General features: G+C 40.1%; 1 protein-coding gene across 3 annotated transcripts in view; it reads left to right on the top strand.

The window, feature by feature from the left end:
- Positions 1–15470, top strand: part of LOC102413663 (ATP-binding cassette sub-family C member 4) — a 122335-nt gene that overhangs the window by 23885 nt on the left and 82980 nt on the right. For all 3 annotated transcript variants that reach the window (XM_044926924.2, XM_044926923.2, XM_044926922.2), the window contains exons 5-8: positions 7928–8017; positions 9918–10081; positions 11241–11366; positions 13156–13405. In XM_044926924.2, coding sequence (XP_044782859.2) covers positions 7928–8017; positions 9918–10081; positions 11241–11366; positions 13156–13405 — 630 coding nt within the window. The remainder of the gene's footprint in view (positions 1–7927; positions 8018–9917; positions 10082–11240; positions 11367–13155; positions 13406–15470) is intronic.

Below are 15470 nucleotides of genomic sequence, written 5' to 3'. Positions count from 1 at the left end.
TTGCTTATAGTTTCCTTCATTGTGCCAAAGCTTTTAAGTTTAATTAGGTCCCATTTGCTTATTTTCATTAATCTTGGAGGTGGTTCATAGAGGATCTTGCTGTGATTTATGTCAGAGTGTTCTGCATATATTTTTCTCTAAGAGTTTTATAGTTTCTGGCCTTACATCTAGATCTTTAATTCATTTTGAGTTTATTTTTGTGTATGGTGTTAGACAGTGTTCTAGTTTCATTCTTTTACACATGGTTGACCAGTTTTCCCAGAACCACTTGTTAAAAAGATTGTCTTTTCTCTACTGTATACTTTGCCTCCTTTGTCAAAGATAAGGTGTCTGTGGGTGTGTGGATTTATCTCTAGGCTTTCTATTTTGTTTCATTGCTCTATATTTCTGTTTGTGTGTGTGTGTGTGTGTGTGTGCATGCGCCAGTACCATACTCGCTTGATGACTGTAGCTTTGTAGTATAGTCTGAAGCCAGAAAGGTGGATTCCTGCAGTTCCATTCTTCTTTCTCATTATTGCTTTGTCTATTTGAGTTTTTTTGTGTTTCCATACAAATTGTGAAATTATTTGTTATAGTTCTGTGAAAAATAACATTGGTAGCTTGATAGGGATTGCATTGAATCTATAGATTGCTTTGGGTAAGATACTCATTTTCAATATACTGATTCTTCCAAGTCATGAACATGGTGTATTTCTCCATCTATTTGTGGTATCTTCGATTACTTTCATCAGTGTGTTGTATTTTTCTATATATACATCTTTTGTTTCTTTAGGTAAATTTATCCCTAAGTATTTTATTATTTTCGTTGCAATGGTAAATTGTATTGTTTCCTTAATTTCTCTTTCTATTTTTTCATTCTTAGTGTATAGGAATGCAAGGGATTTCTATGTATTAATTTTATATCCTTCAACTTTGCTATATTCATTGCTATATTCATTAGTTCTAGTAATTTTCTTGTGATGTCTTTAGGGTTTTCTATGTAGAGGATCATGTCATCTGCAAACAGTGAGAGTTTTACTTTTTCTCTTCCAATTAGGATTCTTTTATTTCTTTTTCTTCTCTGACTGCTGTGGCTAGGACTTCCAGAACTATGTTGAATAGTAGTGGTGAAAGTGGGCACCCTTGCCTTGTTCCTGATTTTAGAGGAATTGTTTTCATTTTTTTGCTATTGAGGATAATGTTTGCTGTGAATTTGTTGAATATGGCTTTTAGTATGTTGAAGTATGTTCCTTCTGTGCCTGCTTTCTGGAGAGTTTTTATCATAAATGGGTGTTGAATTTTGTCAAAAGCTTTTTCTGTATCTATTGATATAATCATATGTTTTAAACTATCAATTTGTTAATATGGTGTATCACATTGATTGATTTGCAAATATTGAAGAATACTTGCATCCCTGGAATAAAGCCCACTTGGTCATGATGTATGATCTTTTTAATATGTTGTTATATTCCGTTTGCTAGAATTTTCTTGAGGTTTTTTGCATCTCTGTTCATCAGTGGTATTGGCCTATGTTTGTGGCATCTTTGTCTGGTTTTGGTATCAGTGTGATGGTGGCCTCATAAAATGAGCTCAGGAGTTTGCCTTCCTCTGCAATTTTCTGGAAGAGTTTGAGTAGGTTAGGTGTTGGCACTTCTCTAAATTTTTAGTAGAATTCATCTGTGAAGCCATCTGGTCCTGGGCTTTTGTTTGTTCAAAGATTTTCTTTTATTACACTTTTGATTTCCATGTTTGTGATGGGTCTATTAAGATTTTCTATTTCTTCCTGGCTCAGTTTTGGAAGGTTATACTTTTCTAAGTATTTGTCCATTTCTTCCAAGTTATCCATTTTATTGGCATATAGTTGCTTATAGTGGTTTCTTATGATCTTTTGTATTTCTGTGTTGTCTATTGTGATTTCTCCATTTTAATTTCTAATTTTATTGATTGGATTCTCCTCTTTTTCCTTGATGAGTCTGGCTAACATTTTGTCTATTTTATTTATCTTCTCAAAGATCCAGCTTTTAGTTTTCTTGATCTTTGCTATAGTCTGCTTCATGTCTTTTTCATTTATTTCTGCCCTGATTATTATAATTTCTTTCCTTCTATTAACTTTGGGTTATTTTTTTGTTTGTTTGTTCTTCTTTGTCTAGTTGCTTTAGGTGTAAAGTTAGATGGTTTAAGTTTCTCTTGTTTTTTGAGGTAGGCTTGTATTGCTATGAACCTTCCTCTTAGCACTGATTTGACTGAATCCCATAGGTTTGGGGTTGTTCTGTTTTAATTTTTATTTGTTTCTATGCATATTTTGAAGAAAGGTAATGCCAAAGAATGCTCAAACTACCACACAATTCCACTCATCTCACATGTTAGTAAAGTAATGCTCAAAATTCTCCAAGCCAGGCTTCAGCAATACGTGAACCATGAACTTCCATATGTTCAAGCTGGTTTTAGAAAAGGCAGAGGAACCAGAGATCAAATTGCCAACATCTGCTGGATCGTCAAAAAAGCAAGAGAGTTCCAGAAAAACATCTATTTCTGCTTTATTGACTATGCCAAAGCCTTTGACTGTGTGGATCACAATAAACTGTGAAAAATTCTGAAAGAGATGGGAATACCAGACCACCTGACCTGCCTCTTGAGAAACCTATATGCAGGTCAGGAAACAATAGTTAGAACTGGACATGTAACAACAGACTGGTTCCAAATATGAAAAAGAGTATGTCAAGGCTGTATATTGTCACCCTGCTTATTTAACTTCTATGCAGAATACATAATGAGAAACGGTGGGCTGGAAGAAGCACAGGCTGGAATCAAGATTGCTGGGAGAAATGTCAATAACCTCAGATATGCAGATGACACCACCCTTATGGAAGAAAGTGAAGAGGAACTTAAAAGCCTCTTGATGAAAGGGAAAGAAGAGAGTGAAAATGTTGGCTTAAACTTCAGCATTCTGAAAATGAAGATCATGGCATCTGATCCCATCACTTCATGGGAAATAGATGGGGAAACAGTGGAGACAGTGTCAGACTATTTTTTGGGCTTCAAAATCACTGCAGATGGTGACTGCAGCCATAAAATTAAAAAACACTTACGCCTTGGAAGAAAAGTTATGACCAACCTAGAGAGCATATTCAAAAGCAGAGATATTACTTTGCCAACAAAGGTTCGTCTAGTCAAGGCTGTGGTTTTTCCAGTGGTCATGTATGGATGTGAGAGTTGGACTGTGAAGAAAGCTGAGTGCCAAAGAATTGATGATTTTGAATTGTGGTGCTGGAGAAGACTCTTGAGAGTCCCTTGGACTGCAAGGAGATCGAACCAGTCCATTCTGGAGGAGATTGGTCCTGGGTGTTCTTTGGAAGGACTGATGCTAAAGCTGAAACTCCAGTACTTTGGCCACCTCATGCGAAGAGTTGACTCATTGGAAAAGACCCTGATGCTGGGAGGGATTGGGGGCAGGAGGTGAAGGGGACGACAGAGGATGAGATGGCTGGATGCCATCATCAACTTGATGGACATGAGTCTGAGTGAAGTCTGGGAGTTGGTGATGGACAGGGAGGCCTGGCATGCTGCAATGCCTAGGGTCACAAAGCATCGTACATGACTGAGCAACTGAACTGAACTGAACTGATGCATATTTTGATTTCGTTTTTTATTTCCTCCATGATTTGTTGGCTATTCAGAAGCATGTTGTTTAACCTCCATATGTATTTTTTATAGTTTACTTTTTTTCCCCTAGAGTTGATATCTAATCTTACCACATTGTGATCAGAAAAGATGTTTGAAATGATTTCAATTTTTTTTTTCATTTATCAAAGCTAGATTTGTGGCCTAGGATGTGATCTATCCTGGAGAATGTTCCATGTGCACTTCAGAAAAAGGTGAAATCCATTGTTTTGGGGTGAAATGCACTGTAGATACCAATTAGGTTTAACTGGCCCATTGTATCATTGAAAAACTTGTGTTTCCTTGCTAATTTTCTGTTTGGTTCATGTATCATAGGTATGAATGGAGTTTTAAATCCCCCCACAATTAATTGTTTTAGTGTTAATTTTCACTTTCATGCTTGTTAGCATTTACCTTACATATTGAGGTGCTCCTATGTTGGATTCATATATATTAGTAATTGTTATATCTTCTTCTTGGATTGATCCCTTGATCATTATGTAGTGTTCTTTGTCTCTTAATACAGTCTTTATTTATTTTATCTGATATGAGTATCGCTACTCCTGCTTTCTTTTGGTCTCTATTTGCATGAAACATCTTTTTCCAGCCCCTCACTTTGTCTGTATGTGTCCCTAGGTTTGAGATAGGTCTTTTGTAGACAGCATATATATGGATTTTGTGTTTTTATCCATTTGGCCAGTCTTTGTCTTTTGGTTGGAGCATTTAACCCATTTACATTTAAGGTAATTATTGATAAGTAGGATACCATTACCATTTACTTTGTTTTTTGGGGGGTTCTTTTGTAAACCTTTTCTGTGTTTCCTGTCTAGAAAAGCTCCTTTAGCATTTGTTGAAGAGCTCATTTGGTGGTGCTGAATTCTCTCAGCTTTTGCTTATCTGTAAAGCTTTTGATTTCTCCTTCATAACTGAATAAGATCTTTGCTGGGTAGAGTAATCTTGGTTGTGGGTTTTTCTCTTTCATCTCTTTAAGTATGTCCTGCCTTTCCCTTCTGGCCTGAAGAGTTTCTATTGAAAGATCAGCTGTTACTCTTATGGAGATCTTCTTGTCTGTAATTTGTTTCTTTTCCCTTACTGATTTTAATATTTGCTCCTTTTGTTTAATTTTTGTTAGCTTGATTAATATGTGTCTTGGGTTGTTTCATCTTTGGTATATCCTATTGGGACTCTCTGGATTTCTTGGACTTGGGTGGCTATTTCCTTCCCCATTTTAGGAAAGTTTTCAACTATTATCTCCTCAAGTATGTTCTCATGCCCTTTCTTTTCATCTTCTTCTCTGGGACTCCTGTGATTCAAATGTTGGGGCATTTAACATCATCCCAGAGGTCTCTGAGGTTGTCCTCATTTCTATTTATTATTTTTTTCTTTTTTCCTCTATGCTTCATTTATTACACCATTCTATCTTCTAGTTATTCTACTGTTATTCTACTCAGTTATTCTACTGTTAGTTCCCTCCAGAGTGTTTTTAATCTCAGTTATTTCATTGTTTATTATTGATTTACTCTTCTTTATTTCTTCTGGGTTCTTATTAAACATTTGCTGCATCTTCTCAGTCTTTATCTCTAGTCTGTGTCTGTAACTCCATTTTTATTTTCAAGATTTTGGATCATCTTTACTATCATTATTCTTAATTCTTTTTCAGGTAGACTCCCTATCTCCTCCTCTTTTGTTTCATTTGGTAGGTTTTTATCATGTTCCTTACCCTGCTGAATATTTCTCTTCCTTTTCATCTTGTTTAGATTGCTTTGTTTGAGGTGCCCTTCCTGCAGACTGGAAGTTCATGGTTGCTCTTAATTGTGGCATCTGCTCCCTGAGGGTGGGGTTGGACCAGTGGCTTGTCAAGGTTTCCTCATTGTGGGAACTTGTGTCTGTGTTCTGGTAGGTGGAGCTGGATCTCTTCTCTCTGTAATGCAATGAAGTATCCAGTAGTGAGTTTTGGGGTGTCTTATGGTTTGTTATGGCTTTGGGCAGCCTGTCTTTTAATGTTCAAGGTTGGGTTCCTGTTTTGCTGGAGAATTATTGTGGTGTGTCTTGCACTGGATCTTGTTAGGTCTTGGGTGGAGCTTGGTTTCAGGGTAGGTGTGGAGACTTTTGGGTGAGCGCTCATCTATTAATGTTCTCTGGAGTCAGGAGTTCTCTGATGTTCTAAAGTTTGGGAGTTGAGTCTTCTGCCTCTGGGTTTTGGTTCTCCTCTTACTGTAGCCTCAAGACTCCGTTCACAGAGATTGGGCTGCCTTTCTGGGTACCTGATATCCTCCACCAGCATTTAGAAGTTGTTTTGTGGTGAATTCAAATGATCTTTTGATGAATTTGTAGGGGAAAAAGTGGTCTCCCCATCTTATTCCTCCACCATCTTGGGAATCCCCCCTCTCACCCCGACTGGCATTAAGAACACAGTTTCCTCACAGGAACATGTATGGAGCATTATCCTCATTCATTTCAAAATGTGGAAACTAACACCAAGGTCTTTAAATGACATCAACCACGGAATTAATGACTGATTCCAGATTTATAATCTACATCCCCAATTTTCTTTCCTGAAGGCATCCTCATCATTCTCATATAATTGGCTCAGAATTGCTTAGTTTAATCCTAAATCAGTGGAGTGGGTAGCCATTCCCTTCTCCAGGGGATCTTCCCAACTCAGGGATCAAACCTGGTGCTCCTGCACTGCAGGCAGATTTTTACCATTAAGCCACTAGGAAAGTCCTTTTATTCTTCAGGTGGGTCTGAGATCCTTGAGAAACAGGGTGGAGGATTTTGATTCTACCTCTTGTTTCTCCATTTTCTGGTCTTATTGGGGAGGGCAGTTGCTGCCATATTGAAGAGACATTTAACAATGAATCACGTCCCTAGAGCCCAGCTGTCAGGAGTCATCCTACTTGTCCTGATGTACAACCCCATGAAAACCCACTCTGTTTTGTTATGTACTAAAAGTGACCACACAATTTCACTCATCTCACATGCTAGCAAAGTAATGCTTGAAATTCTCCAAGCCAGGCTTCAACAGTATGTGAACTGTGAACTTCCAGATGTTCAAGCTGGTTTTAGAAAGGGCAGAGGAACCAGAGATCAAATTGCCAACATCCTTTGGATCACTGGAAAAGAAAGAGAGTTACAGGAAAACATGTATTTCTGCTTTATTGACTATGCCAAAGCCTTTGACTGTGTGGATCACAATCAACTGTGGAAAATTTTGAAAGAGATGGGAATACCAGACGACCTGACCCACCTCCTGAGAAATCTGTATGCAGGCCAAGAAGCAACAGTTAGAACTGGACATGGAACAACATACTGGTTCCAAATCAGGAAAGGAGTACGTTAAGGCTGTATATTGTCACCCTGCTTATTTACCTTATATGCAGAGTACATCATGAGAAATGCTGGACTGGATGAAGCATAAGCTGGAATCAAGACTGCTGCGAGAAATATCAATAACCTGAGACATGCAGGTGACACCACCCTTATGGCAGAAAGCAAAGAAGAACTAAAGAGCCTGTTGATGAAATTGAAAGAGGAGCATGAAAAAGTTGGCTTAAATAAAACTCAGCATTCAGAAAACTAAGATCATGTCATCTGCTCCCATCACTTAATTGCAAATAGATGGGGAAACCATGAAAGACTTTATTTTGGGGGGCTCTAAAATCACTGCCGATGGTGACTGTGGCCATGAAATTAAAAGACACTTGCTGCTTGGAAGAAAAGTTATGACCAACCTAGACAGCTTATTAAAAAGCAGAGACATTACTTTGCCAACAAAGGTCCATCTAGTCAAAGCTATGGATTTTCCAGTAGTCATGTATGGATGTGAGAGTTGGACTATAAAGAAAGCTGAGCACTGAAGAACTGATGTTTTTGAACTGTGGTGTTGGATAAGACTCTTGAGAGTCCCTTGGGCAGCAAGGAGATGCAGCCAGTCCATCCTAAAGGAAATTGGTCTTGAACATTCATTGGAAGGACTGATGCTGAAGCTGAACCTCCAATACTCTGGCCACCTGATGTGAAGAACTGATTCATTTGAAAAGCCCCTGATGCTGGGAAGGATTGAAGGCAGGGGGAAAAGGGGACAACAGAGGATGAGATGTTTGGATGGCCTCACCGACTCAATGGACATGAGTTTGAGTAAACTCTATGAGTTGGTGAAGGACAGGGAGACCTGGCGTGCTGCAGTACATGGAGTAGCAAAGAGTTGGACATGACTGAGTAATTGAACAGAAAAGTGACTTGTTATCACCACAGTAATCCAGCTCAGTATCTTTTCTCATTTCAGGCATTTCACCTGAGTAACTTGGCCATGAGGAAGACCACCACAGGTCAGATAGTCAACCTGCTGTCCAATGATGTGAAAAGATTTGATCAGGTAAGCTGCCCCTGAGGGATCTTCTTCCACTTCCAGTCCTTCTGACTGGGTTTAGCTTATGGTTGATGCGGGATACCTGTGTTTGCTGTTGACCAGGATTTGTTGAGTGTCTAAAACAAGGGTTCATTTTATCCAACTCTCATTTCCTATGTGTGCAACTGAGATGTAATAATTTGTGTTGTCCTTAGATGATAATTTTTTTTTCTGAGATAATCTATGGCATACTTCAGTAATAGGCAGCAGTCTTCCTCCCCAGCTTAATTCATGTCCCTAGGGGTCCTCAGCTGGAATCAAGATTGCCAGGAGAAATATCAATCACCTCAGATATGCAGATGACACCACCCTTATGGCAGAAAGTGAAGAGGAACTAAAAAGCCTCTTGATGAAGGTGAAAGAGGAGAGTGAAAAAGTTGGCTTAAAGCTCAACATTCAGAAAACGAAGATCATGGCATCTGGTCCCATCACTTCATGGGAAATAGATGGGGAAACTGTGGAAACAGTGTCAGACTTTATCTTTTGGGGCTCCAAAATCACTGCAGATTGTGACTACAGCCATGAAATTAAAAGATGCTTACTACTTGGAAGAAAAGTTATGACCAACCTAGATATCATATTGAAAAGGAGAGACATTACTTTGCCAACAAAGGTCCGTCTAGTCAAGGGTATGGTTTTTCCAGTGGCCATGTATGGATGTGAGAGTTGGACTGTGAAGAAAGCTGAGCGCCGAAGAATTGATGCCTTTGAACTCTGGTGTTGAAAAGACTCTTGAGAGTCCCTTGGGCTGCAAGGAGATCCAACCGGTCCATTTTGAAGGAGATCAGCCCTGGGATTTCTTTGGAAGGAATGATGCTAAAGCTTAAACTCCAGTACTTTGGCCACCTCATGCGAAGAGTTGACTCATTGGAAAAGACTCTGATGCTGGGAGGGATTGGGGGCAGGAGGATAAGGGGACTACCGAGGATGAGATGGCTGGATGGCATCACTGACTCAATGGACGTGAGTCTGAGTGAACTCTGGGAGTTGGTGATGGACAGGGAGGCCTGGCATGCTGCGATTCATGGGGTCTCAAAGAGTTGGACACGACTGAGTGACTGAACTGAACTGAACTGAGGGGTCCTCCTGGCATGGACCTTCTTGGCACATGGTGTTGGTGTTGCTACCTGAACTGTCTTCCTCCTCCTCTGGATGATGAAGGCCTGTGGGCAGGGATTGTTCTTTCCCCCACACCCTGTTCAGTGCCTTCTGTATAGGAAGCCTGCGAGGAATAATGCCAAGTGGGTGGTCCCCAGCCAGACATAACCTCTTCTCTGCTATCTCACCACACTCTTTTTATCCACTTAGCTTATGAGTAGATCATGTAACCCACGGTGTTGTAGCTGTTGCTCAGATCTGTATTGCACTAGACACTTCTCTTTCAGTTATTCATTCATCAAACATGAAGTAAGATCCCCCTACCCACTTTCAGGGATGAATACTATTTCTTTCCTGGAGAAGCCACAGCCTGTCAGGAAGGTAAATACACAAGTAGTTACTGGAGAATGTGGTAGGTACCATAAAATAGGCTTTCCTGGGATGCTAGGGAGAGATGGGGGCTGAATTTTGGGGCAGAGAGTTTGGGGCAGCCCTGAGCTCATATGTGGTGTAGAGAAAATCAACATTTTCCTTCATTGCTGCTGCTGTGGTTGTCCCTGGATGTCCCTGAAGCCAGCCCTGTGCTGCCCCAGAATAGCGTCATCTGGGGTCGATGCTTGAGTTTCTGCTTCAGCAGGTTTAAAACCCACTGAGATCATTCCCGTTTAGGTTCCTGTCTATTGTTTCCAAGCATATTTTTTTCTATAATGGGTCCTTACTGGTTTTGTTTTCATACCATCCTAAGAAGGCTTTGTCCTTCTCTTTTAAGGTAGCAACGTTCTTGCACTACCTGTGGGTGGGGCCGCTACAGGCTATTGCAGTGACCGTCCTGCTCTATATGGAAATAGGAATATCATGTCTTGCTGGGATGGCGATTCTCATCATTCTTCTGGTTTTGCAAAGCTGCTTTGGGAAATTATTTTCATCACTCTGGTAAGAAACACTGATTTCAAAAATTGGTGATGTGTATTTAATTGGTAGCATCTGCAGTCTGCTTGATGCTTTTGTTCAAAAACAAGAAGTGCCTTCTTTTGTCTCTTTGTTGCATGTGTTGTAGATGTTTCAGACTTAGCCAGTGGAAGCTCCAGCCTCAAGCTGAAGGCTGACCTTTAAGGGGAAAAGTGACAACATTTGCTGACTTTTCCCAACATTGTAACCAAATAGTGTCTTTAAGCAGAATTCACTGATGTCAAAGTTATTTAAACATTATTAAAAGTACTAATACTTTTATATAATATACAGGCCCTTTTCTAGCTACATTATTTTTGTTATGTTTGTGTTAGAGCCATTTTCAGGTATGTATATTTTTTTCTTGTTTATAATTCAGTGTTTTTAATTATCAGTGTCCCAAGGGCAAGATCAATCTTAATTATGTCTTTATAAAGCCCCATAGTCCCAGCGGTATATGTAATAGATAAGTGGCTGGTGATGAAGAGCCAAATGGTAATGAGTTACACCTGAAGCAGGTCACAGAGAGTTGGGGATGGGTCATTGTTTAGGTAGCCAGGTGATGGAGATGTTATGTTGTTTGAAGTATATTGAGGGTTGTTTGTTGATGCCTGTATGTGTATTTTTCTATGCTTGGAGTTTCCTTTGCTCTCTTTGCTGTGGAGAGATGTTCCTTATCCTTTGAGGCCTGTTCTAATGCTACCGGGTCCCTGAAGCTTTTCTTGTTCTCCTTTCCCAGTGGAATTAACAGTTCCATCTTATCTGCCCCTAGCACTTTAATCCTATTTTATTACAGCACAGACACTGTCTTCCTGTTAGAGTCAAGGTCTTTTCTGCCTTCTCTGCCCAGTTGTGACCTCCTTGAGCAGACAGTCTGTATCTGTTTCATTTCAGGACTTTATTATACATTACTACAAGTTTTCCAAGTTATATGTCGAATTTGGCTGAAGGTTTGAATTTCTAATTGAAATCTTTTTTTTTTTTTTTTTTTTTCATTTCTCCATTGGTACATTGGTCTGTGTTTTCAGCTCAAAAGAGCTATAGGGAATCATTTGATCCCTGTTCTCTGCTTGTGCCCCCTGCTGCTGCTATGGAAAGCTGGGCTGTGGTCACTAAGGCTCATCTCTCATGTCTGTCCCCTCAGGAGAAAGACCGCAGCTCTCACAGAGAACAGAATCAAGACCATGAGTGAAGTCATAACTGGCATCAGAACAATAAAAATGTATGCTTGGGAAAAGTCATTTGTAGAGCTTATTACCACATTGAGAAGGTAAGTTTTTATATATATCAAGTCACGTTTTGTACTTTTTATTTCCTGTTTTTACTGAATGAATTCAGGAGTCTTACCAAGTTTTCACATTAATGTAAACTTAACTATACCCCACTCCCATATGTGGCAGTGGGTTTAAGTAGAATAGTGGGAACATAATTTTAATCTGCTCTCCCATTTACCATATATATATATATATATAGCTACACCAGATGGCTTGTGGAATCTTAGTTCCAGGGATTGAACTCAGGCCCTAGGCAATGAAAGTGCAGAGTCCTAACCACCAGGGGATTTTCTCATTTACTATGTTCTTAAAGGAAAAAAAAAAAAAAAATATATATATATATATATACACACACACACACACACACACACACACATATATATGCTTCTTATACAGAAATAAAATTCATAATATTTCTTAATAGTGCAAATCCCAAATAAGCAATAATTATAAAATTTTAGTATTTGAAATGATATTTAAACTAAAGCTGTAATTTATGTTAATGTAGTACAAAGGGGAGATTATAAAGGCTGGGTATAACTGTGTCAGGCCCAACTTTACAAATCAGTATTTTTCATTCCAAACAGCCATGGAAATATCGGGGTTTTTTTTATTGTAATTGTTTTTATTTTTAGATAATCATAGATTCATATGCAGTTGCTTATAGTACAGGGACCTCCTGTGTATCCACTGCGCAGTTTCCCTCAGTGGTAATTTCTGGAAACACTATAGTGCAATATTGCAACAGGATGTTGACAACTATACAGGGAAGATACAAAATGTTTTCATCAGGACCAGGATTAAACATGTTGCCCTTCTATAGCACACCTACTTGCCTTCTGTCCCTACCACATCCTTAACCCGTGTCAATCTCTAGTCTGGTCTCTATTTCTATAATTTTGTCATTTTTAAAGAATATTATCTAAATAATACCATACAGTATGTTACCATTTTTGATTGACCTTATTCACTAAGAAGAATTCCCTAGAGACTCATCCAAGTTGTCTCATGTATAAGTAGCTGGTTCCTTTTATTGTTGAGTAGTATTCCTTGAAAATACTGGGGTTTTGCTCTGCTTTATATTTGTAGAATTTCTTTCATCTTTCAGTTAAATATCTGATGAGTGTTTATACTCGAGCCCAGGGTGCTTAGAATTCTCTGGGTGCTCCCTGTCACCTCTCACTTTGCACTTTGTGGGTGCCCCTCCCTCTGCTGGGGATACACTCTCATCTTCCCTCTTCTCTGGCCTCTGCCAGCCCTGACTGACTGCAGCTCATCTCAGGTTCCATGTGTCTGTGACTTGCCCTGACTCCACTGCTCTGGGGTACACGCCTCTGCTCTGTACTCCCGTGGGGGCTGTACTGGCTGCCTGTCTAATGTCTTGGTGTCTCACAATTTGGGGGTTGCTTATTCTCTCCCCCAAACAAGTTCATGAGCTCCTGCAGGGATAGGCTTTGTCTTAGACATTCTCAAGGTACCTGGCACACGACTTGTGATTTCAAATGCTTGTTGACTGAATATTCAAATCCAATCTGATTGACTCAAAATGTTTAAAAGTGTGACATTAAGGACCCTTTTAGTTGGACGAGTGAAGTGGCAATGCAGTGTGTGGTCCTGGTGTCAGGGCAGACCCCTGGGTGTGCACTGTGTAGTGTCTCCGTGATGTGAGGGATGGTTTATCTTAATCTGTGTCCACTGCCTAGAAAAGGGCCACTCACACAGGGCACTGAATTCATGGGTTGATGTTGGTGTTCCTTTTAAAACCTATTTCCTACTCTTTTCCAGGGATGAAATTTCCAAGATTCTGAAAAGTTCCTACCTTAGAGGAGTGAATTTGGCAATTTTTTTTGCTGCCAGCAAAATCATGATTTTTATCACCTTCATCATTGCCGTGGTCCTTAACAACCGGATCACAGTCAGCCAAGTGTTTCTGGTGGTGATGCTGTTCGAGACTGTGAGGTTTACAGGCACCCTCTACTTCCCCATGGCCATCGAGAAGGTGTCAGAGGCCGTTGTCAGCATCAACAGAATCAAGGTTTGATGAAAAGCAATTTTTTTTAGTTGTAGGTGAACTTTATGAACAACGTCTTATTTGGTGTCACTGTGTGCCAGTTTGGTGACATTTAAGTCTCATTGCCAAAGCTGGCAGTCTTTCCAAAATGTCATACATACTCCCCTCTCTTCTTATATAGCTGCTAAGCTGCTGCTAAGTCGCTTCAGTCGTGTCCAACTCTGTGCCACCCCATAGACAGCAGCCCACGAAAGGCTCCCCCATCCCTGGGATTTTCCAGGCAAGAACACTGGAGTGGGTTGCCATTTCCTTCTCCAATGCAGGAAAGTGAAAGTGAAGTCGCTCAGTCGTGTCTGACTCTTAGCGACCCCACGGACTGCAGCCTACCAGGCTCCTCCGTCCATGGGATTTTCTAGGCAAGAGTATTGGAGTGGGTTGCCATTGCCTTCTCCGACTTCTTATATAGAGTGCATAACAAATATCATAAGATCCCTGCTGGTTTATGGGCGGCAGTAGCAGTGGCACAGGCTCTTGATGTGCAGTGATGACTGCAGGGTGATTAAAATATCTAAAAGCAGGAGCAGCAAACAGATTCCATCTCCTACACTGACTGGAATGACAAGGTAGTGACTGCACATTCCGGGTGTGAACGGGATTCCTTTCTGAGCCGGGAGGGGAGGAGATTGCTGAGAGGTCCTTGTTCCCCGGGCAAGAAGAATAGCCACAGATTCACTCAGTTCTCTGTGTGGAAAAATGTGTTATTTCCTCCATAGAGGCTCTTCTTCTTGATTGCTGAGCTTGCCTTTTGGATCTGTCTTTTCATCCCTGTTCCCTTTTCCCTTTCTGCTTAATCCATCTCAAGCTTCCCTCTTCCTTTCTAATTTGTGATTCTTATCATACCCACTGTCTCCTTTTCCTAAGAGTCTGTAAATTTCCAAGGGCAAATAATTTACATCATCAAGACTTGGCACACAGTAGGTGCTCAATTATTCATGTCTGTATGAGTAGGTCTAAAATGAGGATAAATTGGCACTGTGACCTGGCCGGGGCATGAGTTTGAGTGTCTGGGCTTTACAAAAAATCTAATTTGTTTTGTTCTTACTTTCTTACAGTGATGGATGGGCTGGTAATAGCTCTTTAGTGAAGTTAGATCACTCTGGGTGTGATTATATTTTATTTTTGGGTCTTGTCATCAAAGCCGATTTTTTTGTCATTAGTTTTCTCTACTATAAAAAACTATTACCCATAAAACAGATCAATCATACGGGTTCAGTTCTGGTCGCCTGAGTTTACCATTCTCCCAGAGTAGGCTCAAATTCATGTCCACTGAGTCAATGATGCCATCCAACCATCTCATCCTCTGTTGCCCCCTTCTCCTCCTGCCCTCAATCTTTCCCAGCATCAGGGCCTTTTCCAGTGAGTCAGCTCTTTGCATCAGGTGGCCAAAGTATTGGAGCTTCCAATGAACATTGAATATTCATGAAATTGAATGGATGTTGCATATTCATGAATATTGAATATTCATTTAATTCAAAGGGTAGATTTCCTTTAGGATTGACTGGTTTGATCTCTTTGCTGTCCAGGGGACTATCAGGAGTCTTTTCCAGCACCACAGTTCAAAAGTATCAGTTCTTCGGTGCTCAGCCTTCTTCATGGTCCAACCCTCATCTGTACTTGACTACTGGAAAAACCATAGCTTTGACTATATGAACCTTTGTCAGCAAAGTGATGCCTCTGCTTTTTAATAAGGTTGGCCATAACTTTTCTTCCAAGAAGCAAGCATCTTTAATTTCATATCTGCAATGATTTTGGAGCCCCAAAAGTAAAGCCTTTCACTGTTTGCATGTTTCCCCATCTATTTGCCATGAAGTGATGGGACTGAATGACATGATCTTAGTTTTCTGAATTGTTGGGGTCCTTTAATGGACTGGGACCTGGCAGTCCGGAATCAACGATAAGAAAGTGAAAGAGAGAGCTAGAGGGAGGGAGAGAGAGAGAGAGACAGAAAAGAAAGAAAGAAAGACATGGAGACCCAAACTCTTATGGAGCAAAGGTGCTTTAATGATTTTTCTGTGAGCATGTATAGGCT

This window comes from Bubalus bubalis, chromosome 13, assembly GCF_019923935.1.
Source record: "Bubalus bubalis isolate 160015118507 breed Murrah chromosome 13, NDDB_SH_1, whole genome shotgun sequence".
Classification (NCBI taxonomy): domain Eukaryota; kingdom Metazoa; phylum Chordata; class Mammalia; order Artiodactyla; family Bovidae; genus Bubalus; species Bubalus bubalis.
Note: the sequence above shows the minus strand (reverse complement) of the source record. Positions and strands in the feature narration are given on the sequence as shown.